Source organism: Bufo gargarizans, chromosome 4 (assembly GCF_014858855.1).
Source record: "Bufo gargarizans isolate SCDJY-AF-19 chromosome 4, ASM1485885v1, whole genome shotgun sequence".
In the NCBI taxonomy this organism is placed as follows: domain Eukaryota; kingdom Metazoa; phylum Chordata; class Amphibia; order Anura; family Bufonidae; genus Bufo; species Bufo gargarizans.
This window is the reverse complement of record NC_058083.1, coordinates 528,443,068-528,470,268: the sequence shown is the minus strand read 5'-3', so window position 1 is coordinate 528,470,268 and position 27,201 is coordinate 528,443,068. Positions and strand designations below refer to the sequence as shown.

General features: G+C 41.7%; 1 protein-coding gene and 1 long non-coding RNA gene across 2 annotated transcripts; both read right to left on the bottom strand.

The window, feature by feature from the left end:
• Positions 1-338: 338 nt before the first annotated feature.
• LOC122934813 (oocyte zinc finger protein XlCOF6.1-like) lies at positions 339-17,933 on the bottom strand (the record flags this gene model as incomplete). The annotated part of the gene is made up of 3 exons (XM_044290514.1): positions 17,906-17,933; positions 17,699-17,822; positions 339-1,483 (listed from the first exon to the last, which is right to left on the bottom strand). Coding segments are annotated over exons 2-3 (1,230 nt in total), but the record flags the coding sequence as incomplete, so codon positions are not given.
• Positions 17,934-18,017: 84 nt separating this feature from the next.
• LOC122934844 lies at positions 18,018-26,916 on the bottom strand. Its single transcript, XR_006388700.1, has 3 exons — positions 26,856-26,916; positions 18,186-18,330; positions 18,018-18,073 (listed from the first exon to the last, which is right to left on the bottom strand). It is a non-coding gene; the product is annotated as an uncharacterized LOC122934844 (long non-coding RNA).
• Between the last annotated feature and the right edge of the window lie 285 nt (positions 26,917-27,201).

The window sequence follows — 27,201 nt, the reverse complement described above, 5'->3', positions numbered from 1 at the left end:
TCAGATGCATAACAAGAACCCATTTCCAGTTTCCCACATTCTGAACAAGAAAATGGTTATTTCCCTTTGTGAGTTCTCTGATTATGTTTAACAAGAGCCCTTTTCTGGCTGAAACATTTCCCACATTGTGAACATAAAAATGCCTTTTCTCTATCATGAGTTCTCTGATGATTAAGAAGAGTTGATTTATGGGCAAAACATTTTCCACATCCTGAGCATGAAAATGGCTTCTCTCCTGTGTGAGTTCTTAGATGTTCCACAAGAAAGTATTTCTGACTAAAACACTTTCCACATTCAGAACATAAAAATGGCTTTTCCCCTGTGTGAGTTGTCTGATGTCTAACAAGACCTGTTTTCTGGCTAAAACATTTCCCACATTCAGAACATGAAAATGGCTTCTCTCCTGTGCGAGTTGTCTGATGTCTAACAAGACCTGGCTTCTCTCCTGTGTGAATTCTTAAATGTTCCACAAGAAATGCTTTCTGACTAAAAGATTTCCCACATTCAGAACATGAAAATGGCTTCTCTCCTGTGTGAGTTGTCTGATGTCTAACAAGACCTGTTTTCTGGCTAAAACATTTCCCACATTCTGAGCATGAAAATGACTTCTCTCGTTTGTGAGTACTCTGGTGATGAAGAAGAGTTGATTTATGCGTAAAACATCTTCCACATTCTGAGCATGAAAATGGCTTCTCTCCTGTGTGAATTCTTAAATGTTCCACAAGAAATGCTTTCTGCCTAAAAGATTTCCCACATTCAGAACATGAAAATGGCTTCACTCCTGTATGAGTTGTCTGATGTCTAACAAGACCTGTTTTCTGGCTAAAACATTTCCCACATTTAGAACATGAAAATGGCTTCTCTCCTGTGTGAGTTGTCTGATGTCTAACAAGACCTGTGTTCCTGCTAAAACATTTTCCACATTCTGTACATGAAAATACCCTTTTCCTTGAGTGACTTCGTAGATGTCCCACAAGATCTGATTTCTGGGTAAAGCATCTCCCATTTTCTGAACATGAAAAAGACTTCTCCCCTGTGTGATTTCTCTGATGTTTTTCAAGAGAACCCTTCCACATAAAACATTTCCCACATTCTGAACATGTATATGGCTTCTCTGCTTTGTGAGCTCTTTGATGTCTAACTAAAAGTAATTTCCTGGTAAAAGACTTTCCACATTCAGCGCATGAAAATGTCCCCTTCTCTATGTGATTTTTCTCCTGCAAAGGAAGATTAGATTTCTTTTTAAAATGTTTCCCACGTAAAAATATTTCCCCCCATCTATGTCCAGTTATTTGTTTGAAAATCTGTGATTGATTAGCTGAAGGTTTCTTGTGACCAGTGGTATCGGTGGATATATCTCCACTGTGAAGGACTGAGGGTACATTAGGAGTTATTGAATTAGCTTGTGTGATATTGCTATCTTCTTCTTCATGATAGGAAGATAAATGGAGATGTCCATGGGAGTCGATCATCCCATCTTTACCTGGAAAAAGATAAAAAAAAAAAAACATATTTTCACAGAGAAATTAACAGATTTTTTTAAATGAATAAATCAACCTTTATTGAGACAATAGTAAGCAAGTAAATAGATGTAAGAAAACAGGACACAGAACAATTTCAGTAAGTAAAGAATTATATTTAAAAAAACCCTCTTTAGCAAAAAAAAATTTGCAACTTTTCTCCCTTCCCGAAAATGTGGGTGAGGTCTACGCAGTCCGACACATGTAACAATACCAACACCAGAAACATCAGCGTAACTATAGCCATAGAACTTGCTATAGGCCAAGAGGTTAGGGGGTTCTATCAGGTGCTATAATGTGGGTTTTCTGATATACTCCATTATGTATGTATTATATGCTATTATACCTTTTTTTATTATTGCTACATATGCTGCTGTTTTTATTTTCTTCCACTAGGTGGTCTAATTTTGCTATGGGACAATGTGAATTATAGTTAAGCCCCTGACCAGAAAACTGGTGTATGTATTGCCTAAAATATACAAATTCACTTTTTGGTGCATAGACAGTATACTAAGAGTGGCGTATGAAGACAGCATAAGACTACATCTCACTGGTGTCTCTAATATGAAAGGAGAAATATGTATCTGCACATTTGACAAATTTCTGATTGGAATGTTTCGTCCTTTTTTTGTTCCGGTTACTTAACCCTTTCACTACCGGAGTTATTTATTTATTTATTTTTTTCATTTTTGGTGTTTTAATTTTTCTTCCCCATCTTCCTTGAGCCATAACTTTTTATATTTCCATTCACATAGCTTTATGAGGGCTTATTTTTTGCGGGACAAGTTGTACTTTCTAATACCACCATTTATTATGGCATACAATGTAGTGGGGTGGAATTGTATAATAAATAAATAAATCACAGTTCCTCCACCATTTTACAGGTTTTGTTCCCACGGCGTTTCATTTGCGGCAACACTGACCCATGCCCTTCATAATCAGTACGATTACAAGGATACCCCATACGTGTATTTTTTTTTTATGTCTAAATAGTGTAAAAAATACATTTTCATTTAGAATTAAAAATAAAATAAAATTATCACCATATTCTGACCCCCATAACCTTTTTATAGTTATATCTACTGAGCTGTGTGGGGGCTCATTTTTTACAGGACAATCTGTAGTTTTTATTGATACCATTTTGGAGGGATTTTATTACTTTTTTGGGGTAAGAAAAGCAATGAAAAAATGGCAAATTGGTCATTTTGACCCTTTTTTCCATTACGTCATTCACCATATTTTTTGGTATTTATTTTTTTATTATACGGAAAGGGGGGTGATTTAAACTTTTATATATTTTTTTTTAACAGTTTTTAAACATTTTTGTAATGGTTTTGAAGCTCATATATGAGCCTATAAAATCAGTTTTTTTTTATTTTTTATTTTGAACGATCATGTAGAACTCATTCTAATGAGACTAATTGATTCACTATTCCACTAATCCCTAATCATATTGCCTGAAGTTTTATTATGTTCTCCAGACTCCGGACACTCTTCATTGATCAATAGGAAATACACACAGTGACTGAATACATTGGCCCTGATTTACCATACCTTCACTCCAGAACTCTGGAGTCAAAAAAATGCACAAAATAGGCCTTTGCGACTTTTTTTGCACTTGCTTGCACAAAAAAATTCCAACTCTTTGAGTGCACTTGCGCTAAATTTTGAGACTTTTTGCATTTTTACACCACTCACTCCAGTTTTGTAATATGGGTGGAAAAGTGGGTGTGGTTATCTATGTTAACCACTTCACATCCGGGCCATTTGCCCCCTTCCTGACCAGGCCTAATTTTGCAAATCTGACATATCTCACTTTATGTGGTAATAACTTTGGAACGCTTTCACTTATCCAAGCCATTCAGAGATAGTTTTCTCGTGACACATTGTACTTCATGACAGTCATAAATTTGAGTCAATATATTTCACCTTTATTTATGAAAATATCCCAAATTTATCAAAAATTTGGAAAAATTAGCAATTTTCTAAATTTCTATTTCTCTGCTTTAAAACAAAAAGTGATACCTCATAAATTATTTATTACTTAACATTCCCCATATGTCTACTTTATGTTGGCATCATTTTGGAAATGTAATTTTTTTTTTTTAGGACGTTAGAAGGCTTAGAAGCAATTCTTAAATTTTTTTAGAAAATTGCCAAAATCCACTTTTTAAGGACTAGTTCAGGTCTGAAGCACTTTGTGGGGCATACATGGCAGATTTTCCATTTTAATCCAATTTCTACATAAATTAATACATTTCTATATAAATTTTTCTCTAAATTTATTGTTCTACATGTCTTTGATAAAAAAAATGCAATAAGTGTATATTTATTGGTTTGCGCAAAAGTTAGAGCGTTTAGAAACTATGGTACAAAAATGTGAATTTCCGCATTTTGAAGCAGCTCTGACTTTCTGAGCACCTGTCATGTTTCCTGAGGTTCTACAATGCCCAGACAGTAGAAACACCCCACAAATGACCCCATTTCGGAAAGTAGACACCCTAAGGTATTCGCTGATTGGCATAGTGAGTTCATAGAAGTTTTTATTTTTTGTCACAAGTTAGCGGAAAATGATTGTAAGAAAAAAAAAATCCACTAACTTGTGACAAAAAATAAAATTTTACATGAACTCACCATACCCCTCACAAAATACCTTGGGGTGTCTTCTTTCCAAAATGGGGTCAGATGTGGGGTATTTATACTGCCCTTCGCATTTTAGGGGCCCTAAAGCGTGAGAAGTAGTTTGGAATCCAAATGCGTAAAAATCACCTGTGAAATCCTAAAGGTGCTCTATAGAATTTGGGCCCCTATGCGCACCTAGGCTGTAAAAAAAGTGTCACACATGTGGTATCGCCGTACTCAGAAGAAGTAGAACAATGTGTTTTGGGGTGTTATTTTACATATACCCATACTGGGTGAGAGAAATATCTCTGTAAACGTCAACTTTTCCCCTTTTTTTTATTCAAAGTTGTAATTTTACAGAGATATTTCTCTCACCCAGCATGGGTATATGTAAAAAGACACCCCAAAACACATTGCCCTACTTCTCCTGAGTACGGCGATACCACATGTGTGACACTTTTTTGCAGCCTAGGTGCACAAAGAAGCCCAAATTCCAATGAGTACCCTTTAGGAGGGCATTTTTAGACATTTGGATCCCAGACTTCTTCTCACGCTTTAGGGCCCCTAAAATGTCAGGGCAGTATAAATACCCCACATGTGACCCCATTTTGGAAAGAAGACACCCCAATGTATTCCGTGAGAGGCATGGCGAGTTCATAGAAGATTTTTTTTTTGGCACAAGTTAACGGAAATTGATTTTTTTTTGTTTTTTCTCACAAAGTCTCCCTTTCCGCCAACGGGACAAAAAGTTCAATCTTTCATGGACTCAATATGCCCCTCAGCGAATACCTTGGGGTGTCTTCTTTCCAAAATGTGGTCATTTGTGGGGTGTTTGTACTGCCCTGGCATTTGAGGGTCTCCGCAATCATTACATGTATGGCCAGCATTAAGAGTTTCTGCTATTCTCCTTATATTAAGCATACAGGTAATGAGATTATTTTTTTCCGTTCAGCCTCTGGGCTGAAAGAAAAAATGAATGGCACAGATTTCTTCATTCGCATCGATCAATGTGGATGAAAAAATCTCTGCCCAAAAATGTGCAAAAAAAAAAAAAAGGAGGGGAAAGGCGTCTGCCAGGACAAAGGAGCTCCGCCCAACATCCAAACCCACTCAGCTCGTATGCCCTGGCAAACCCGATTTCTCCATTCACATCAATCGATGTGGATGAATAGATCATTGCCAGAATTATTATTTTTTATTTATAAAAAAGGTTTGCCAGATGAGTTTCGTAATGCCCGTCTATAATCCCGCACTCCCTATGATCTGCTGTTATGTCCCCCCCCCCTTTGTTTTGTTTTTTTGTTTGTTTTTTTGTGTTATGTACATGTTTTACTAGGCTTAGATTCTTATAGCCTTTTTTGCTTTATGTACACAATGTGATTCTCTTACTCATGTGTTGCCACATGTACTTGCCTCCTTTACGTGTGGAAAGCTGTACCTTGTTACCTACCTCCTTTGTCTGGAGATTACTCTATAATGTATACGGCATTGCATGTCTTTACGATATGTTACCTTTTGTGTCGCATTTTCATATACTTATTTGAAAAACTCTCAAAATAAATTCTTGAATGAGAAAAAAGGTTTGCCAAAGCATATGAACACCGCCCCTCAGCTCATAAGCCTCGGCAAACGTATCTTTTTTACTGCAGAGGAGAAATCTCGTCTTGCAGCGCCGCATACACCAACTTTTGTGTAATCTGACAGCAGCGCAATGCTTCTGTCAGAATGCACATCAGTGCTGCAGCTGGTCGATCGGTTGATACACCTAGAAGGTAAAAAAACTAAAACAAAAAAACAGGCCGCAACGCAATAAATTTATTAACATTAACTTTATATAACATTTGAAACAGAACATTAACTTTTATAAACTTTATTGAACTTTCCCCATGGGACAATGTGCAAAGCGCAAAGCGCCCAGAGATGTGGCGAAGTACATTATGCACTTTGTCCCAGGTAAAAGGAGAGGTTTGCAGCAGCTGTGAGTGAAAGGGCCCTAGGAGTCCTGTGTGCTTGTCCTGTGAGATGTAATCCCTATGCTAATAGTGTACCTGTGTGTGTGGTACTTCCAGAAACACTCCCCTAAGCATAGGGCAGGGTGGTCAGGGCACTCAGGACAGAAATAGAGGGTGTCACGCCTTATTCCACTCCTGCTACAGACACGTCATTTTTTTCGGGGTGGCGCTTGGTTTGAGGTACCAGCAACGACATTGGGGAAATGTTGCTCGTGTAGACGGCTCACTACAATGGTGATTGGGGCCACGGAACTTCCTGGATACAGGAGGTTCTCGATGATCTCTTCCTGAAATTTGAGGAAGGATCCTGTTCTCCCAGCCTTAATGTAGAGAACAAAACTATTGTACATCGCCAATTGAATTAGGTATACAGACACCTTCTTATACCAGCGTCTGGTCCTGCATGAAAGTAAATAAGGAGCCAACATCTGGTCATTGAATTCCCCCCCTCCCATGAGCGAATTAAAGTTGTGGACACAGAGGGGCTTTAAAATGACTCCAGTTGCTCGTTCAATTTCGATTGTCGTGTCTGCGTGAATGGAGGAGAGCATGTAAACGCCACGCTTGTCTCTCCATTTCACCGCAAGCAGTTCTTCGTTACACAAGGCAGCCCTCTCCCCCCTTGCAAGACGGGTGGTAACGAGCCGTTGAGGGAAGCCCCGGCGACTAGGTCGCAGTGCCACAGCAGCCAATCTGTTCTAGAAACAAATGCCTGAAGAGGGGCACACTTGTGTAAAAATTGTCCACATAAAGATGGTACCCCTTGCCGAATAAGGGTGACACCAAGTCCCAGACTGTCTTCCCACTGCTCCCCAGGTAGTCAGGGCAACCGACCGGCTCCAGGGTCTGATCTTTACCCTCATAGACTCGAAATTTGTGCGTATAGCCTGTGGCCCTTTCACAGAGCTTATACAATTTGACCCTATACCGGGCGCGCTTGCTTGGGATGTATTGTTTGAAGCCAAGGCGCCCGGTAAAATGTGTCAGGGACTCGTCTATGCAGATGTTTTGCTCAGGGGTATACAAATCTGCAAATTTGGTGTTAAGGTGGTCTATGAGGGGCCGAATTTTGTGGAGCCGGTCAAAAGCTGGGTGGCCTCTGGGACGAGAGGTGCTGTTGTCACTAAAGTGCAGGAAACGCAGGATTGTCTCAAACCGTGTCCTGGACATGGCAGCAGAGAACATGGGCATGTGAATTGGGTTCATGGACCAATATGACCGCAATTCATGCTTTTTTGTCAGGCCCATGTTGAGGAGAAGGCCCAGAAAAGTTTTAAATTCGGAAACTTGGAAAGACTGTGCATAAAAGCTTCCCGGGTTGGCGGCTATAAATTCAGTGGCATATTGGTTTGTTTCTGCCACGACTAAGTCCAAGAGCTCCGCAGTCAAGAACAGCTCAAAAAACCCCAGTGCCGATCTGATCTGAGCCATCTCAACCCGAACTCCAGACTGGGTGCTAAAAGGGGGAACTACTGGTGCGGCTAAAGTTGGGGGCTGCCAATCAGGGTTTGCCAGCACCTCAGGGACTCTAGGGGCCTGTCTGTGCGGTGGCTGCGACGGGGGAACTAATGCACGTGCCACCGTACCAGCTTCAGCTGCCCTTCTGGTGCTCACCACTTCACCATGTTGTATGGCAGTGCTGGTACTAGGTCCAGGATGGGCTGCGCTGCTGGTGTATGTCTCACCACGTAATCCGACAGGGCCAGCCCCACTCTGCTGCCCTTGAAGCGGATCCTGCGCAACCTGTGGTCTAGCAACACGGGGCAGGGTACGCCTGGTGCTATCAGGGACCTCAACCTCCTCGTCCGAACTTTGGGTCAGACTGCCACTGCTTTGTATAGGTTCGTATTCTGACCCGCTGGATTCGTCAGATGAGGGTTCCCATTCCTCATCCGACTGGGTCAGAAGCCTGTAGGCCTCTTTAGAAGAATACCCCTTACTTGCCATTTGGTCAACTAAATTTAGGGGGTATTCCCTGAGACTACCCAAGAAAAAAAGCAAGCCTGTCTTACAAATGGGAGGCTAGCGAAGTACAGGAAGCCGCTGCGATTGATAAAAAATATCAAAATGGATTTTTTTATCGCCGCAGCACTTGTGAAGTGATTGTGCAGTGATAAAAAAAATATTTTTTTGGTCACTGCGTGGGGCGGGCGTGGGTGAACGCACATGTGGGCGACCGATCAGGCCAACACTGCGTTTTGGGTGGAGGGCAAACTAAGGTGACACTAATACTATTTATAGATCTGACTGATCAGTTCTGATCACTTACAGATACTATAAAAGTACCAATGCTGATTAGCGATACGCTAATCAGCGAATCAGTGACTGCAGTGCGGTGGGCTGGGCGCTAACCGACGCTAACTACCTACCAAAGGGGCCTAAACTAACCTAAAACCTAACAATCAATACTGGTGGGAAAAAAATGTGACAGTTTACACTGATCACTTTTTTCCATTTCACTAGTGATTGACAGGGGTGATCAAGGGGTTAATTGGGGTGATGAGGGGTGATCTGGGGCTCAGTGTGTAGTGTTTGGTGTACTCACAGTTATCTGTGCTCCTCTGCTGGGACCAACCAACGAAAAGGACCCAACAGAGAGCACAGAAGCCATTTAACACACTATATTTATAAATATAGTGTATTATATGGCTTGTGATTTGATTTTTCAAAAGTCACCAGCCTGCCAGCGATGATCATCGGCTGGCAGGCTGGTGACGCACTTCTGATGCAACGAGGAATAACCTGGCCGCCGCCAGGACGCAATCCTGCGTTCGGCGGTCCGGAGGTGGTTAACATATCGAGGGTTAACAGCCAAACAAAACTCAATATTCTGCGGTTTACAGAAACACCCCACATGCTGTATGGGCACACGGCAGGGCGCAGAAGAAAAGGAGCGCCACATGGTTTCGGGAAGGCAGATTATGCTGAACTACTTTTTAGATGCCATGTCCCATTTGCAGCCCCCCTGATGCACCCTTACAGCAGAAACTCCCAAAAAGTGACCCCATTTTGGAAACTAGGGGATAAGGTGCCAGTTTTATTGGTACTATTTTTGGGTACATATGATTTTTTGATCATTCATTATAACACTTTATGGGGCAAGGTGACCGAAAAATTGGTTGTTTTAGCACAGTTTTTATTTATTTATTTTTACATCATTCACCTGAGGGGTTAGGTCATGTGACATTTTTATAGAGCAGATCGTTACGGACGTGGCGATACCCAATATATATACTTTTTCTTATTTAAGTTTTACACAATAATAGCATTTTTGAAACAAAACAATTATGTTTTAATGTGCCCTTGTTCTGAGAGCTATAATTTATTTTTTAAATGATTTTCTTATATAGGGGCTCATTTTTTGCGGGATGAGGCGACGGTTTTATTGGTACCATTTTGTGGGACATACGCCTTTTTGATCACTTGGTGTTGCACTTTTTGTGATGAGAGGTGGCAAAAATGGCTTTTTTTTTTTTTTTTTACACAGTTTTTATTTTTTATGGTGTTTATCAGACTGGGTGGATCATTTGATATATTTATTGAGCCGACCGTCACGGACTCGGCAATACCAAATATGTACTTTTTTTTTTTTTTTCCTTACTTGGGAAATTTCATTTTTTTTTTTACATGTGAAACCTTTTATTTTTATTTAAACACTTTTTTTTTTATTTTACACTTTTTGTCCCCCATAAAGTTATACAAGACCTCTGGGGGACATTTAACTTCACTTTTTTTTTTCCCACTATTGATTTCTCCTGTAACTGGGGCTGACATAGTAGCCCCAGTTACAAGGGAAATACACCCCCCAGAGAGGCTGTACAGCAGTATACTGCACTCCTCAGTGCTGGGCTGATTGAGGTCTGTAAAAGACCCGACAGCTCCTGCACTCTCCCGCTTCCTGCTCTATATACACAGCGCTCGGTCATCTAGAAGGCGGGGAAACCTGGGAACTGTCCCTGCCTTCTCTAAGAGTTGCCCTACTGTCACTGACAGCGGGCAACCTGATCTGCGTGCAGCTGGGATCTCTGAATGGACGTTTAGAAAGATCCATTCAGAGATAGAGAACCACCTCCCGGACGTTTATAGTCAACGTGCGGACGGGAGGTGGTTAATGAGTTTCACTCCCAATTTATTTATATTTTTTAAAGTCACAATCTTACTCCAGGAGAAGGGTGAAGTAGTAAAACTGGAGTAGCTTTTCTAGACAGAAGAGAATCCATGAGTTTTCTGGGGTTATACACTGATGTGATCACTTTAAAAATGGCAAAAAATCATATTTAACATGGCTGGATCTTAACAAGGTTCAAAGTAGAGCTTCAACATGCAACAAGAAGAAATGGGAGTGAGACAAAACATTTTTTGAGCATTTAATTTAATGAAAACAACGAATAAACTGAAGCAGGCTGTTTTTCAGGTGATGAAAAGTTTAGGACCACACCTCCCAAAAAAATAACTAAACCTCCCCAAAACAGAAATTTAACTTCCAAACATGAACTCAGTAATGAGTAGCTCCGCCATTATTGTTTATCACTTCAAAAATTCATTTCGGCATGCTTTGATGCAAGCATTTCCATGAGGCGAGTGGGAACATTTCTCCAATTGGTGAAGACGGCCGCACGAACGCCAACTACTGTTTGGAACTGTTGTCCATTTTTGTAAACTTCCCTTGCCACCCATCCCCAAAGTTTCTCAATTGGATTTAGATCAGGGGAACACGCAGGATGGGCCAAAAGAGTGATGTTATTCTCCTGGAAGAAGTCCCTTGTCCTGCGGGCATTGTGTACTGTAGCGTTGTCCTGTTGAAAAACCCAGTCGTTACCACACAGACGAGGGCCCTCAGTCATGAGGAATGCTCTCTGCAACATCTGGACATAGCCAGTGGCCGATTGACGCCCCTGCACTTCCTGAAGCTCCATTGTTCCACTGAAGGAAAAAGCACCCCAGACCATTATGGCGCCCCCTTCAGTGTGGCGCATAGAAAACAGGTGGGATCTGCTTGTCATGCCAGTAACGTTGGAAACCAACGGACCATCAAGGTTACATTTTTTCTCATCAGAGAATAAAACTTTCTTCCACCTTTGAATGTCCCATGTTTGGTGCTCTCTTGCAAAGTCCAAACGAGCAGTTCTGTGGTGTTCAAGGAGACGAAGTCTTTGAAGACGTTTTGTTTTTGAAGCCCTTCAGTCTCAGATGCCGTCTGATGGTTATGGGGCTGCAGTCAGCACCAGTAAGGGCCTTAATTTGGGTCGAGGATCGTCCAGTGTCTTGACGGACAGCCAATTGGATCCTCCGGCTCAGTGCTGATGAAATTTTTTGGGGTCTTCCACTTGACTTTTTTGTTCCATAACCCTCAGGATCATTTAATCTTACTGCGTCCCACCTCAGCAGCGATGGCGCGCTGTGAGAGACCCTGCTTATGCAGTTCAACAACCCGTCCACGTTCAAAAAGGGAGAGTTTTTTTGCCTTTGCCATCACAACGTGTGACTACCTGACAGAAAATGACAATGAATCCACATCTTTGCACAGATTTGGCCTTTTAAAGGCATGTGGTCCTAAAATTTTGATCAGTTGAAAAACAACCTGTTTCAGTTTAATCGTTATTTTCAATTAATTGAATGTTAAAAAAAGTTTTATCTCACTCTCATTTCTTCTTGTTGCATGTTGAAGCTCTACTTGGAACCATGTTAAGATCCAACAAAGTAAAATATGATTTTTTGCCATTTTTCAAGTGGTCTTAAACTTTTGATCAGGACTGTACAATAGGGGATTAGGAATCACAAGACTGCTAGATGACTTTTTCCTCTGTAAAGTCTCATAGCAAATTTTACTAAATTGCTTCTTCCATAACAAAGTATGAAATGTATCTTGTGGAAAGACCACAGATGAATTTTCAAGTGGTCTTAAACTTTTGATCAGGACTGTATGACAGAGAGACAAAAAATTGTATCTTTAAATGCACAATACAACTAGTTTAGTGTCAGGGAGAGCTTAGTGAGACAACATAAAGTTATATTTAATTAAATGACAGAGGTTTTAACTAGGGACAGGACATGAGTCAATGTCTTGTCACTTTGTAATTTAGTCAGGCTATCAACCATTTTCAGTGAGTGGTGCACCGATATTTAAAGCTATTCTACTTAATAAAATGAGGCAATGCATAAAAGAGTACGAAATGCAGATTACAGAACTGCAAAAAGATACCAATCGGATAAAAAAAGTTATTGAAATAGTAGAGAGTGATAATAAGGCATTGAAGGAAAAAATGGCGGATCTGGAGGACAGGTCCCGGAGAAATAATCTCGAACTAGTGGGCTTCCCGGAAGGAGTAGAAAGAGATGACCCAACAGGTTTCATTCAAAAATGGTTATCAGACAACGTAACATCCATAGAAGCAGCTCCATTACATACAGTGGAGAGAGCACACCGTATGCCAATAAGAAAACTACCACCAGGGTCAGCACCAAGACCACTGTTAATCAAAATGGTTTCCTCAAGAGACCGGGGTGACATCCTCAGGTGGAAACGAGAGATACAGACGGTGAAATACAATGACGCCAATATAGAGATATACCCGGACTTTTCCAAAGTTACGCAAGACAAAAGAAGAGAATATAAAGATGTAGAGAAGAGACTGATATAAGCCCAATTAAAATACTCCATGATGTATCCCGCGAAATTACGGGTTATCTATAAAGAAACAGTTCAATTATTTTCTAATCCAAGCGATGCAGCTGATTGGATGGACTCTAAGGGCATTAAATAATTTACTCGCAGCAATACAGGGGGGAGTTAGGGGGGGGGTCATAGCCTATAGTTAGAGACCTATGAGTCACATTCAGCGACTCGCAGGTCAGTACGGGAGTAGGGGTAGAGGGGGCTGGTTAAGGGTTATTTTTTTCCGAGGGGAACCGTCGAGGTATTGAGGATGTGTCGTTGGGGGTGCCCCTGCCCTTCCGCCTGGCGCTGTCTTAAATTCAGAAAAAAAATAAAAATAAGTCAAGAATTTTGACATGGAATATTCGCGGATTTGCGGATAAAACTAAGAGGTGTGCAGTGTTTGACCTAGTTTCTAGACATTTACCAGCCATAGTGGCCTTGTTAGAAACACACCTATCAGGTGAAAAAGTGGCAGCGCTTGGCGGAAGGAGATGGGCCTCTCATGAATACCATTCCTGTTATTCCACATACTCCCGTGGAATTAGCGTCTACGTCCACAGACAGGTTAGACCACGTCCCAATAGAACAACTAATCGATCAAGAGGGTCGGTGCATTTTTCTTCATTGTCAGTGGCAGGGTCAAAGGAGTATAATCGCTTTTATATATATTCCACCCCCTTTTACAACAAATGTGTTATGTAAACTGATGGATTATATTTCAGCACGAGAGGAGTGCCCGGTGCTGGTGGTGGGCGATTTCAACTCGGTCATGACATCAAAATAGATAGGATATCCACCATAACTAATTATGAACAAAACACCAGCTCAAGCACTTTACTATTTAGAATGTGTAAAGAAATGGCATTGGTCGATATATGGCGATCTCTCTATGGAAATAAGTATTCTCATGCTTTTAGTAATACATATAGGTCCATGTCACGAGTGGATCTGGCCCTCGCCAGCCCCAGGCTCATCAAAGGGTTAAAAAAATTAATTATGAAAGTCACGTTATCTCCAACCATTCCCCGGTTACGGTAATATTGGATAGCTATAATAAACCAAATAAAAATAGAATTTTTAAACTTAACCCCCATTGGATAACACTAATAAGGGATGTGGATAAGATTAATGAATTAATTAAATTCTTCTGGAGCGACAATATTAATTCAACACACATCCACATGGTTTGGGATTCGCTTAAGGGATACCTTCGAGGTTCATATTCATACCAAATTAGGAAACAGAAAAACTTCTTTGCCCAAACTCAAAAAGAAATAGAAGGTACGCTCAACCAGACAATGAATGAGATCACTCAGTTAAATACCCCAGAAAAACAACTTCAATTAAAAAAAGTGCGAGACGAATATAAACAATATCTATATAAAAAAGCACAGAATAAAATGTTCTTCTCAGGGCTGAGGACCTTTAGCGAATCCGGCAAACCAAGTAGATTACTATCCACAATAGTAAAAAATCTAAGGGGGAGTAACAACATTATGGGAATTAGGACAGAGGTAGGAGACATTTTAAGAGACCCTGATGATATCCTAGGGGAATTCACTCGATATTTCTCCGTGCTATACCAGGCTGGGCCCATAGATCAGGGAGGAAAAATAGATCAATACTAGATAACATTAAGATTCCGGAATTCGACAAACAAGATATTGACTGGTTGAACAGACCGATTCAACTGAATGAGTTACAAACTACGCTAAAATCCATTAAGGGTAATACGTCCCCAGGGTTGGATGGTTTCCCATTCAAAGTATACTGAAAACATGAGGGAGTTATCTCCCCCAAATGTTGGAAGTATTAAACCAATCATGGATATTGGGCTCTCTACCTCCCTCATGGATGGAAGCAACCATCACATTAATCCCCAAAAAGGGGAAAGACCCGTTGTCAGTTACATCTTATCGTCCCATCTCTCTGTTGAACACAGATTATAAAATCCTTGCAAAACTGTTGGCCAACAGATTAAAAGTCGTTATTCATAAAGTCGTTCACTGCGGACCAAACTGGGTTCATTCCTAAAAGGAATATACAGGACAATGTAAGGAGGGCCTTCCTGAATATTCAGATGGGGGATGGGAGAGGACTGCTCCATCCTGTCTCTTGACGCGGCTAAGGCGTTCGACAGGGTGGAGTGGTCCTTCCTCTGGAGAGTGATGTCACGGGTGAAGATAGGTGAATATTTCTCCAGATGGGTTCGCATTCTGTATCAAAACCCGGTATCCAGGGTTCGAGTCAATGGGGAATATTCTTCCTCTTTCCCCATTGACCCGCGTCAGGGATGCCCCCTCTCCCCTTTACTATTTTCACTGTTCCTGGAGCCAATGGCATGTAAAATCAGAGCAGATGAGGAAATACAGGGCTTTGGATGTGAGGGAGAAGCCGACAAAATAAGTTTGTATGCAGACGATACTTTTTTTGGGGGAGAGGGTATAGGAACTTGCCCAGGGTTATGGAAAGTGTGGACGAATTTGGATGTTTATCTGGATATGAGATAAACTGGGAAAAATCGAAGTTTCTCCCATTGAGACGCCCTGTTCCATCGGGTTATAACTTTCGGGTTAGTACACTGACCCCATCAGAATCTCTACTATATCTGGGCATCCATATCGGGACCAAACTGGAATATTATAAGAAACTGAATATACTCCCAATAATAGTTAAAGTTAAGGAAAAAATTAGAACATGGTTAAAACTCCCCTGTCACAAATCAACCGTATAGCCCTTATAAAAATGACATTATTACCAATGCTATTATATGTACTAAATGCAAGCCCAATAACGGTAGAAGATATGTTTTTTAATAAATTGGAGACCCTTTTCAATGAATTAATATGGGGGCGCAAACGAGTTAGAATTAAAATGCAATACTTGTATAAAGAAGAGGGTGGAATCTCTGTCCCTTTTCTAAAAGGATATTATGTGGCTGCACAGCTGAGATGGTGCGTGAGGAATCGAAAGAATAAATGTATACGGCTTATTTTTGGGGAGTACTGTGGACCTTGGGAGGATCTTTTCTTCCATCCTCGAAAAGGGTCCCATTGAGAAGAAAACAATAACAAACCCTGTTTAGTAGAATGCTTGGGTACATTTGGCAACAAGTTAGACGTATGGCTGGAGTATCCCAAGCGGTTCAGTACACCCCCCTGTGGGGGAACGCACACTTACCACAAGTTATGCAACTGGGTGATGTTGAATATTGGGAAAAACAGGGGATACATTTATTGCACAGGTTTTTGATAAAGGACAGATTAAGCCTCTAAACGAAATCCTCCCTGACACCACACTAGGATTCATTGATAAATTTCGATACGAACAGCTACGACACGCTATACACTACTACGGAAAATAAGAACTATTTAAATATCGCACGTAACACTTTTTTAGATTTCTGCCACGACATGACACTAAACACTTCCGCTATATCGCACATCTATGCAAAGTTAAAATATGAATACACCAAATCGATCACATTTAGAGCTGAGGCTAAATGGGAAAAAGATCTGCAGAATGTGGAACCCATCCCGTGGAATATTGTTTATAAAAATATTAAAAGGTCCACGGTCTCCCCTGCCCATACGTGGATTCTTTTGAAAATTATACACTGTCTCTATTACACACCAGCACTATTGCATACTATTTATAAAGACAGAGAACAGAACTGCTATAAATGTAACAAAGACAGAGGAGAGTACAAACACTTGCTGTGGGAATGCCCGGGGATAAAAGATTACTGGATTAAAATATTTCGGAAACTGCAGAATAGTTCTCCCATGAAATACGAAGTACGCATTGATTATGCGATTCTGGGTACTTTCCCAGAGACAGATAAAAATAAAACTGAGCAACTACTTTGGCTTCGGGGCATCGCCTTGGCCAAAATAATAATAGTTAAACATTGGGGTTCCACTAAATATCCTAATTTCCAGGAATGGATAGAGTGTATGAACAGGGTAAAGCTGTATGAATACAGTCTTGCCCAAACAGTGGGAAAAAAAAGCAGCTTGGCTGCGGATATGGGGTAATTGGAAATGACTACATTAGGGGCGATGACGGTAGCCCCGCGGAGAAAAAGGGGGTTGGAGGGATGGGTGGGAGGGCATAAAATAAGAGGGACACTTAATACAAGATGAGAATATTCTGTATTGTACTGACTTTTTATATTAAATTGGAATATTGTAGATGTATTTTTTCTCTTTGAAAAAAATAAATAAAAAATAAAAATAAAAAAAGCTATTCTACAAAAAAAATATATGTGCATTACCCCAATGATCCCTTAATTCACCTCCTGACATGTTTTTCTGTGTCAGAGTTGCTGTGTATTGTACTGTCCAATTAACCATTTAAAAAAAAATTGCAGTTTCTCTAAAAAAAATTCAGTTGATAACAGAAGCCTTTTCTGCATCATAGTTACTGTATATTGGTAGAGAGCATTATGTATATATATATTTTTATTTTCCTTTAAAAAATTCAAATCTGTTACTTCTCCCAAAGAATGGTTAGTTTTTATACTGTTTAAAATTAAAGTATAAATAATCCGACAGTGAAACAGGCTTTGTTATGGCGGGCTACCATCCATTTACCCATAGGCATATATTTTGCTGTCACTTTGACATTACTAATGCTGTCTTCAAGTTAAAGAGCTTCAAACGGGTTGGATACAGTACTAGGAGACCTCAGAGTGTCATATATAACATTTCAGGGCACTTCCAATACAGACTGAATTTATTCATACCAGAATAACATCTGAAGACCAGATAGTATGAATCAGTCCCTAAAGGATTTTCAGGAAATTCACGAATCTCTAATGATAAGTAAATCTAGGTGACTCAAAATTGTTCTCTCCTCTACAATCATGGAAGGTCTCCTCTTACCCGGTGATGTGAGGGACTGGTGATTCTCCATCATGACGTCCTTGTACAGATCCTTGTGTTCTTCTAAATACTCCCACTCCTCCATGGAGAAATAGACAGCGACATCCTGACACCTTATAGGAACCTGACAACACAAGGACACAGTCATTACCAGACCCCTCCCTTGGCGTTATTGTATAATGTCCCAGCATTCCCAGCAGCGCTCACCTCTCCGCTCAGCAGCTCAGTGATCCTGGTGGTAAGTTCTAGGATCTTCTGCTCATGTATCAGGGAATGAGGTGGAGGCTCGGTGATGGGGCTCTGGGTCCTGCTCCATCCTCCTGACACACGGGGTGTCACACACTCACCAGACGACTTCTTCACTACTGTGTAATCCTGTGTATGGGGAGACGCCGATCACTACAGAGATTCTAAGAATCCTTCACCTTTCCAGACATTTCCCTGGTTTATTACTAGAGATAAGAGTGATGTCATGTGAGACTCTCACCTCTCCAGTTATCAAGGAGATGATCTCCAGGGTGAGGTCTAATATCCTCGCAGCCATGTGGTCTCTGTCCTTCTCCATCCTTGATGGGTTATTGATGGAAAGGGCTATTGTTTTTTAAATGAAAATAGTCCTGTACCTAAGAAACCTGAGGGAAACATGGAGGACTTAGTGCAAAATCACATTTGAAAGAACATTTTACATGAAGTATAGGGTCTCACGAATTGGTAATTATAAAGGACTACTGATCGTGTACAATGAAGGTGACTTCGTTATTGTGTTGTCTCATGTATACCACATTGCTGATAATAAAATGAGGTAAGCTGCCTGCACCTGCTATAATACAGTGTACTACTTCTGTAGTACAGACTCTTAAATACTCACTAACTTTTCACACAACTTTGCATATCTCAATAGAACAGGCAAATAGAAGAAACTTTATAATATTTCTTATTAGAGAAAATGACCATTTCTGCATCTTTCCTTTTTGTTCAGGTCTTTAGTGCTTTGGGTTTCAAAAACTTACAAGGAAAGCTATACAAACATCCCTTAGAACTGTTATTATGGCACTTCATGTTGCCACTGTTCCGTGCATCCTGGCCTTGGTCACTTGTGGGTGTAAATTAGTGCCAATGAGCTTGTATTTCTCCTCAGTTCAGTACTGCATGAGTTAAAAGGCTATTCCAGTAGGTAAAGGTTAGCCCCTATACACACCCCCTATTGATCATGAGAACGGGGGCCCTGTAACCCTTGCTGCTCCCCTGAAATGACCTGAGCAGCGAGTCGCACATTCACACGACATTAATTTCTACTGGAGTTCCGGAAATAGCCGAGCGCTCAACTTGTCTATCTCTGGAACTCTCATAGAAATGAATAGAGCGGCCGTGTACATGTATGACTGGCCACTGCAGTCATTTCAGGGAAGCAGCAGGGGGCCTGCAGGGGGTATGGGGCACCTGTTCACATGATCGGTAGGGGTCCCAGTGGTATGACCCCCACTGATCTGAGAGTTATCAACTGTGATGTGGGTTGGAAATAACTTTTACCTACTGAAATACCCCTTTAATGTTCCTTGGTCTTGTTTGTACATTTATTTGATTAATGAGACGGATCTCCATACAGTATTATTCCGAAGTTTTGAATGAAGTGACTTCGGATGAAGCATCTGAAGCTCGCTTCGCTCAACACTAGCTACAGCCACACAGAGTTTTTGGACAAGGTCTTGAAGCAGATCTGCCTGCAGGATTTTGTGCCAAAGCCAGAAGTGTATTTGAAAGGAATGGAAAATAGAGTCAGGTCCAGTCTGACAGACCTCCACACATTCACAGGGCAAGGAGTGACAGTACCTCCCCCCCCCCCCCTTCTACAGGTGACCTCCAGACACCACGGACCAACTTTTTCCGGGTGTGCCCTGTGAAAGGCCCTCACTAGGCGGCTAGCACTGACATCAGCAGCCGGAACCCACATTCTTTCCTCGGGACCGTATCCCTTCCAGTGCACAAGGTACTGGAGGGAACCCCGAAGAACACGCGAGTAGAGAATCTTAGAGATTTCAAACTACAAATTGCCATCCACCAGGACAGGGGGAGGTGGCAATAGAGATGGTTCCACAGGTTCCACATGTTTCTCTAATAAAGACCTGTGAAACACATTATGGATCTTCCAGGTCTGCGGAAGATCCAGACAAAACGCCTCCGGGTTGACAATCACAGAGATTTTGTAAGGGCCAATAAATCTTGGACCCAATTTCCAAGATGGTACCTTCAGCTTAATGTTTCTAGTGGACAACCAAACCGAATCACCCACACACAGGTCCAGACCAGTCATACGTCTCCTGTCAGCCATCCTTTTATACCTATCTTTTCCAAATTAACTTGGATCTTCCGCCAGATAGATGACAAGGCGGAAGAGAATCACAGTCCCAGAAAAAGTACCAAACTGTGGGTTAAAACCATATGCGCCAAAAAATGGCGACTTATCAGTGGACTCCTGTCTACGGTTATTCAAGGCAAATTCGGCTAGAGACAAGAATGAGGACCAGTCACCCTGGTTCTCGGCAACAAAACACCTCAAATAGGTCTCCAGGTTTTGGTTAGTGCGCTCTGTCTGACCATTTGACTGGGGATGAAAAGCCGAAGAAAAAGACAGTTGAATTCCCAGACGAGAGCAGAACGCCCTCCAAATCCTGGAAACAAATTGCGTCACCCTATCAGACACCACATCAGAGGGAATGCCATGTAGTTTCACAATGTTATTGATAAAAACCTGAGCGAGAGTTTTGGCATTGGGCAAGCTAGGCAATAGTACAAAGTGGGCCATTTTACTGAAGCGGTCCACTACCACCAAAATCACAGTTTTCCAAGAGGAACTCAGTAAATCGGTAATAAAGTCCATGGACAAATGCGTCCAAGGACGAGACGGGATGGATAAAGGACCCAAAATATCCAGAACAAAATAAACGGCCCCCGAAAAGAAAATCCCTCCACACTGACTTAAGATGTGCCTTAATAAACGCCAGATCGGCAGTTAAGAATAAATATGAAATTCGCGATTTATGCATAGATAGAAATTATGAATGTCTGTTCATTACGGAATCATGGTTTACAGAAAAGTCCAGGGTAGACATCGGGGAAATGCTCCCACCAGACTACAAGATCATCATAAAGAACAGATCTAACAAACAGGGGGAAGGGATAGCGATTGTACATAAAAACACAATAAAAATAACAGAAATTAACCTTCCTACGGAAAACCCATCATGGGAAACACTCACAGCACGTTTGACGATCGAAAATAAATACACAATAATAATAGCGTTATGTTATAGACCCCCAGGACCCCGCACTTATTTCACAGACAACTTAATAGAATGGGCCACAGATCTCACAATAAAACATCATAGACTCCTTATTCTAGGGGACCTTAACCTTTGGTTCAACGATAAGCAAGATACCCCAGCCCAAAAAGTCACCACACAGCTCGACTTAGCCCAACTCACCTTAAGGGTTGACAAACCCACACATAAAGCGGGTCACCTGCTCGATCCGATTTTTGAAAAAAATCTAAACTTAACGGTAGAAGATCCTGAAGAATTGCTCTGGACTGACCATAGACTCATAGCCTTCGAACTCCACATCCCAATTAACATGAAGCAGCTAACCACAGGAGAAAAAAATAATTGGCGAAGAAATAACAACAACCTGACATATGACAAAATCCTACCTACCCTAGAAGAACACACCAGTAAAATCGACTTCAAACTGCCCTGTGAGAAACTCACATTACAATTTGACGACATCGTCAAAAAAACGGCGGACCAACATGCCCCCTTGAGACTGGCAAAGAAATCAGGGAAAAAAGCACCGTGGTATATGAGAGAACTAAAAATAGTGAAAATAGAATGCAACAGACTAGAGAGGGCATGGAGAAAAAATCCGAAAGAAGAATCACAGCTAAAATATAAGACCCAACTGACGATTTACCACAAAGCAATCTTTAAGGCCAAACAAGACCATTTTGCTAGCGAGATCGAAAACGCTGCTCAAAAGCCTAAAAAGATCTTTCAAATCATTTTCGATCTGGCTAACCCCGATGGCCTTAAAACCACCATCCCCGAATCCCAAGACCTCTGCAACGACATCTCAAAATTTTTTAAACAAAAAGTCGACGATATCCAAAACGACATCCTGCTAGCTCAACAGGCAACTGTCCCCCCCATAGAGAACAAAGTGACAAACCCTACTCACACCTTCACCCTATGCCCATTAAAACTTGAAGATCTAACAAAAAGCATGAAAAACATGTCCAAAGCAACTTATCCCCTCTCCAATATCCAAACTAAATCTCTTATTGAATGCACGACCACCATTGCCCCGTTAATTCTAATAATTATAAATGACTCCTTTCTCAGTGGCAACGTCCCTGAGACTCTCAAGTTAGGAATCATAACGCCCCTCCTCAAGAAACCAGGAGCAGACAAATATAATGGCCAATTTCAGACCGATTACCAACATCCACCTAATAGCTAAAATCATGGAGACAGCAGTGGCAAGCCAACTCCAGCTGCACGTAGAAAAGCATCGACTTCTAGATGAACACCAGTCGGGCTTTAGGCCAACACACAGCACGGAATCAGCCCTGGTCAGCCTATGGGATGAAGCCCTAGGGGTCGCAGATGAGGGAGGGGGGACCTGGTTGGTCCTCATAGACATGTCGGCAGCCTTTGACACTACCAGTCATTCCATCCTCCTAAATAGATTAAAGGCTGACATCGGAGTAGATAGCCACGGACTTGCCTGGTTTGACTCCTTTCTGAAAAACAGAACTCAGAGAGTCAAACTGGGCTCATTCTTTTCCCCAGTTGAGAAGGTGGAGTGGGGAGTCCCTCAGGGATCTCCCCTCTCGCCATTACTCTTTAACATTTATGTCCGACCTCTGCTCGCTATTCTGAAGGAGTGTAACATCAGCTATGAGTCTTATGCGGACGATACACAGATTCTTTTGAGAGTATCGAAATCCACTGATGACTATAAGCTCACGCAAGAAGGACTAAATAAGGCCAGTAACTGGCTAGCATATAACCACCTCAAACTCACCCCGACCAAGACTGAGCTTATTGCACTACATAAAACACCTGAGGCTGCCTCCCCGTCTATCTTCGGGGAAAATGTTGCCATTGCCACACAAGGAAAGAGTCTGGGGATAATCTTGGATCAAGAAATGAGCCTCCGTCCCCAGATTAAAGAAGTAATACGGAAAGCAAACTTCGCCCTATTCCTTCTAAAAAAAAGCCCTACCGTTTCTTCCCAACACATGCAGACAGGTCGTGGTGGGAGCTCTAGTCAACTCCCACCTGGACTATGGTAATGCAATGTATGCGGGGCTGCCAGAGAAAGATCTGGAAGCTCTACAACACTGTCAAAACAGAGCCATCCGGCTCATCAAGAAACTAGACTGGACAGATTCTGTCACAAAAGCACGCAGGGAACTCCACTGGCTCCCAGTGAAAGAGAGAGTGCAGTTTAAGCTGTGCTGCTTAACACACAAAGCTCTCTACAAAACAGGTCCCATCTACCTGCAAAAGAAGATAACACGTCACCATCCTCCTAGAGAACTGAGATCCACCTCAGCCTCCCTTTTGTCGGTGCCAAGAACCCGCCTCAAGACAAGGGGGGACAGACGTTTCTCAGTATTGGCCCCCAAAATCTGGAACTCCCTCCCAGAACACATTAGAACAACATCAGATTACCTGGAATTCAGGAGGTTGGTTAAGACCTGGCTTTTTGTGTAGGATGACGAGGGGCCCACTAATATAGCCGTCGACAAGCGCTTCGATCGATCGGATTGAGTTCCTCTAGAGCGCTATACAAGGATTTAGTAACATAACATAACAGGAAGAAGGGATCCTAAAGGCCGAGTGTGAGCCACCTTCGTGCGTGCACAGGTCTCACAAGCTGTCACATTACCCTCCACACCCTTGCACAACCCTGGCCACCAGAATCTCCGGGAAATAAGATCTATGGTGGATTTGCCTCCAGGATGTCTCGCAAGGACCGTATCATGATGTTCCTTGAACACCTTGTATCGCAGTTCAGCAGGGACAAACAACTTGTCTGGAGGACAAGAATCAGGAGCCTCCTCCTGGGCCCCCAACAACTCCATCTCCAACTCGGGGTACAGAGCGGAAACCACCACCCCCTCAGCCAAAATCGGAGCGAGATCCTCCAAATCACCCCCACCAGGAAAACTACGTGACAACGCATCTGCCCTGACGTTTTTAACCCCAGGGCAGAAGGTGACCACAAAATTGAACCTAGTAAAAAACAGTGACCCTCTAGCCTGTCTAGGATTCAGGCGCTTAGCAGACTGCAGGTAAGCCAAATTCTTGTGGTCAGTATACAGGGAGTGCAGAATTATTAGGCAAGTTGTATTTTTGAGGATTAATTTTATTATTGAACAACAACCATGTTCTCAATGAACCCAAAAAACTCATTAATATCAAAGCTGAATATTTTTGGAAGTAGTTATTAGTTTGTTTTTAGTTTTAGCTATTTTAGGGGGATATCTGTGTGTGCAGGTGACTATTACTGTGCATAATTATTAGGCAACTTAACAAAAAACAAATATATACCCATTTCAATTATTTATTTTTACCAGTGAAACCAATATAACATCTCAACATTTACAAATATACATTTCTGACATTCAAAAACAAAACAAAAACAAATCAGAGACCAATATAGCCACCTTTCTTTGCAAGGACATTCAAAAGCCTGCCATCCATGGATTCTGTCAGTGTTTTGATCTGTTCACCATCAACATTGCGTGCAGCAGCAACCACAGCCTCCCAGACACTGTTCAGAGAGGTGTACTGTTTTCCCTCCTTGTAAATCTCACATTTGATGATGGACCACAGGTTCTCAATGGGGTTCAGATCAGGTGAACAAGGAGGCCATGTCATTAGATTTTCTTCTTTTATACCCTTTCTTGCCAGCCACGTTGTGGAGTACTTGGACGCGTGTGATGGAGCATTGTCCTGCATGTTTTTCTTACCTTGCAGACTTCTTCCTGTACCACTGCTTGAAGAAGGTGTCTTCCAGAAACTGCCAGTAGGACTGGGAGTTGAGCTTGACTCCATCCTCAACCCAAAAAGGCCCCACAAGCTCATCTTTGATGATACCAGCCCAAACCAGTATTCCACCTCCACCTTGCTGGCGTCTGAGTCGGACTGGAGCTCTCTGCCCTTTACCAATCCAGCCATCTGGCCCATCAAGACTCACTCTCATTTCATCAGTCCATAAAACCTTAGAAAAATCAGTCTTGAGATATTTCTTGGCCCAGTCTTGACGTTTCAGCTTGTGTGTCTTGTTCAGTGGTGGTCGTCTTTCAGCCTTTCTTACCTTGGCCATGTCTCTGAGTATTGCACACCTTGTGCTTTTGGGCACTCCAGTGATGTTGCAGCTCTGAAATATGGCCAAACTGGTGGCAAGTGGCATCTTGGCAGCTGCACGCTTGACTTTTCTCAGTTCATGGGCAGTTATTTTGCGCCTTGGGTTTTCCACAAGCTTCTTGCGACCCTGTTGACTATTTTGAATGAAACGCTTGATTGTTCGATGATCACGCTTCAGAAGCTTTGCAATTTTAAGAGTGCTGCATCCCTCCGCAAGATATCTCACTATTTTTGCCTTTTCTGAGCCTGTCAAGTCCTTCTTTTGACCCATTTTGCCAAAGGAAAGGAAGTTGCCTAATAATTATGCACACCTGATATAGGGTGTTGATGTCATTAGACCACACCCCTTCTCATTACAGAGATGCACATCACCTAATATGCTTAATTGGTAGTAGGCTTTCGAGCCTATACAGCTTGGAGTAAGACAACATGCATAAAGAGGATGATGTGGTCAAAATACTCATTTGCCTAATAATTCTGCACGTAGTGTATACCGTAATAGGATAAGTAGACTTTTGTGCTGATTTTTATTTTTTTTCCTCTATATTAAGGGACACTATAGTCACCAGAACCACAACAGCTAAATGGTTCTGGTGACTATAAGTGTCCCTTAATATAGAGAAAAGAAAAAAAAAACAATCAGCGCAAAAGTATCAAATAAAATAGCTGTATCATTATTAAAAAAATTAAAAAAGCAAAACTTTTTAATAACTGATTAAAAAAATAGATCTCCCCCATATGTTTGCCATTGCCGCGTCCGTAATGCCCCGCACTACATAAATATCATGTAAGTTATGCCCTACAGTGAACGCCATAAAAAATAAAAATAAAAGAATTGCAAGTTTATTCTTAGTTGCCACCGAAAAAACTTAATAGCAGGCAATCAAAAAGCAGAATTTACTCCAAAATTATACCAATAAAAACTAAGAGTCATCCTGCAAAAATCAAGCCCTCAAACAACTCCATAGAAAGAAAAAGAAAAATGTTATGGGTCTTGGGAAGCGGTGGTGCAAAAAGATTTTCTTCCTTATAAAAAAATTTAATTTTATTGAACAAAAGTAGTAAAACGTAAAAAAAAACTATACGTATTTGGTATCAGTATAATCGTACTGAAAAATACTGTAAAAACTCAGTGGCAGTATTACTAGTTTTTCCCCTATCTCCCTCCCAGAAATAGTTAATAAGAAAGTTATGTGTACCCCAAAATGACACCATTAAAAACTACAACTTGTCCCATATAGCATTTGGAAGGCGACGATGAAAAAAAAGGAAGAAAAACACTTGGTCAGTAAGGCCCAAAGCAAGCTGGTCACTAAGGGGTTAAAGAGGTTTTCCAGGTTCTTTATTGATGACCTCAGTGTAGGTCATTGATATTCGATCGGTGAGGGTCTGACACTCCGCACTCCCATCAATCAGTAGTTCCCTGCAACCTCTGGCACAGGCACCGGAGGCTGCAGCCAATCGGTGGGGGTGCCGGGTGTCAGACCTCCACCCATCAGATATGAATGATCTATCCTGAGGACAGGCCATCAATATCAGGAGCCCGAAAAACCACCAAATACACCACAGGCAGCCCACCTGCAAAACATTACTCTCTCCCTTCAGACTCCTCCACATCTATTCACATGTAAAATAAAATTCCTGCAGCCTCCCCCAGAAAACAGTCCCATGTAAAAGAACATCCCCTGCAACACGCAGTCCCAAGTACAAAACCTCTCCTTTACCTGAATACAAAACAGGAACAGCCGTGTGTGACGTAAAGTTCCTAAAGCCAGTAACAATTATATCTCTTCCTTATAGCTGATCACATGACTGTGACATCATCAAAGGTCCTACAGCCAGTAACATTTACATCCCTCCTATGTAACTGATCACATGACTGTGACATCATCAAAGGTCCTACAGCCAGTAACATTTACATCCCTCCCCTGTAACTGATCACATGACTGTGACATCATCAAAGGTCCTACAGCCAGTAACATTTACATCCCTCCCATGTAACATTTAGGTTGTGTCTCGTGGAGTTGCTTCTGGCAGGGGCTCCCTACAGGAACTCCACTCCGAGGGCGC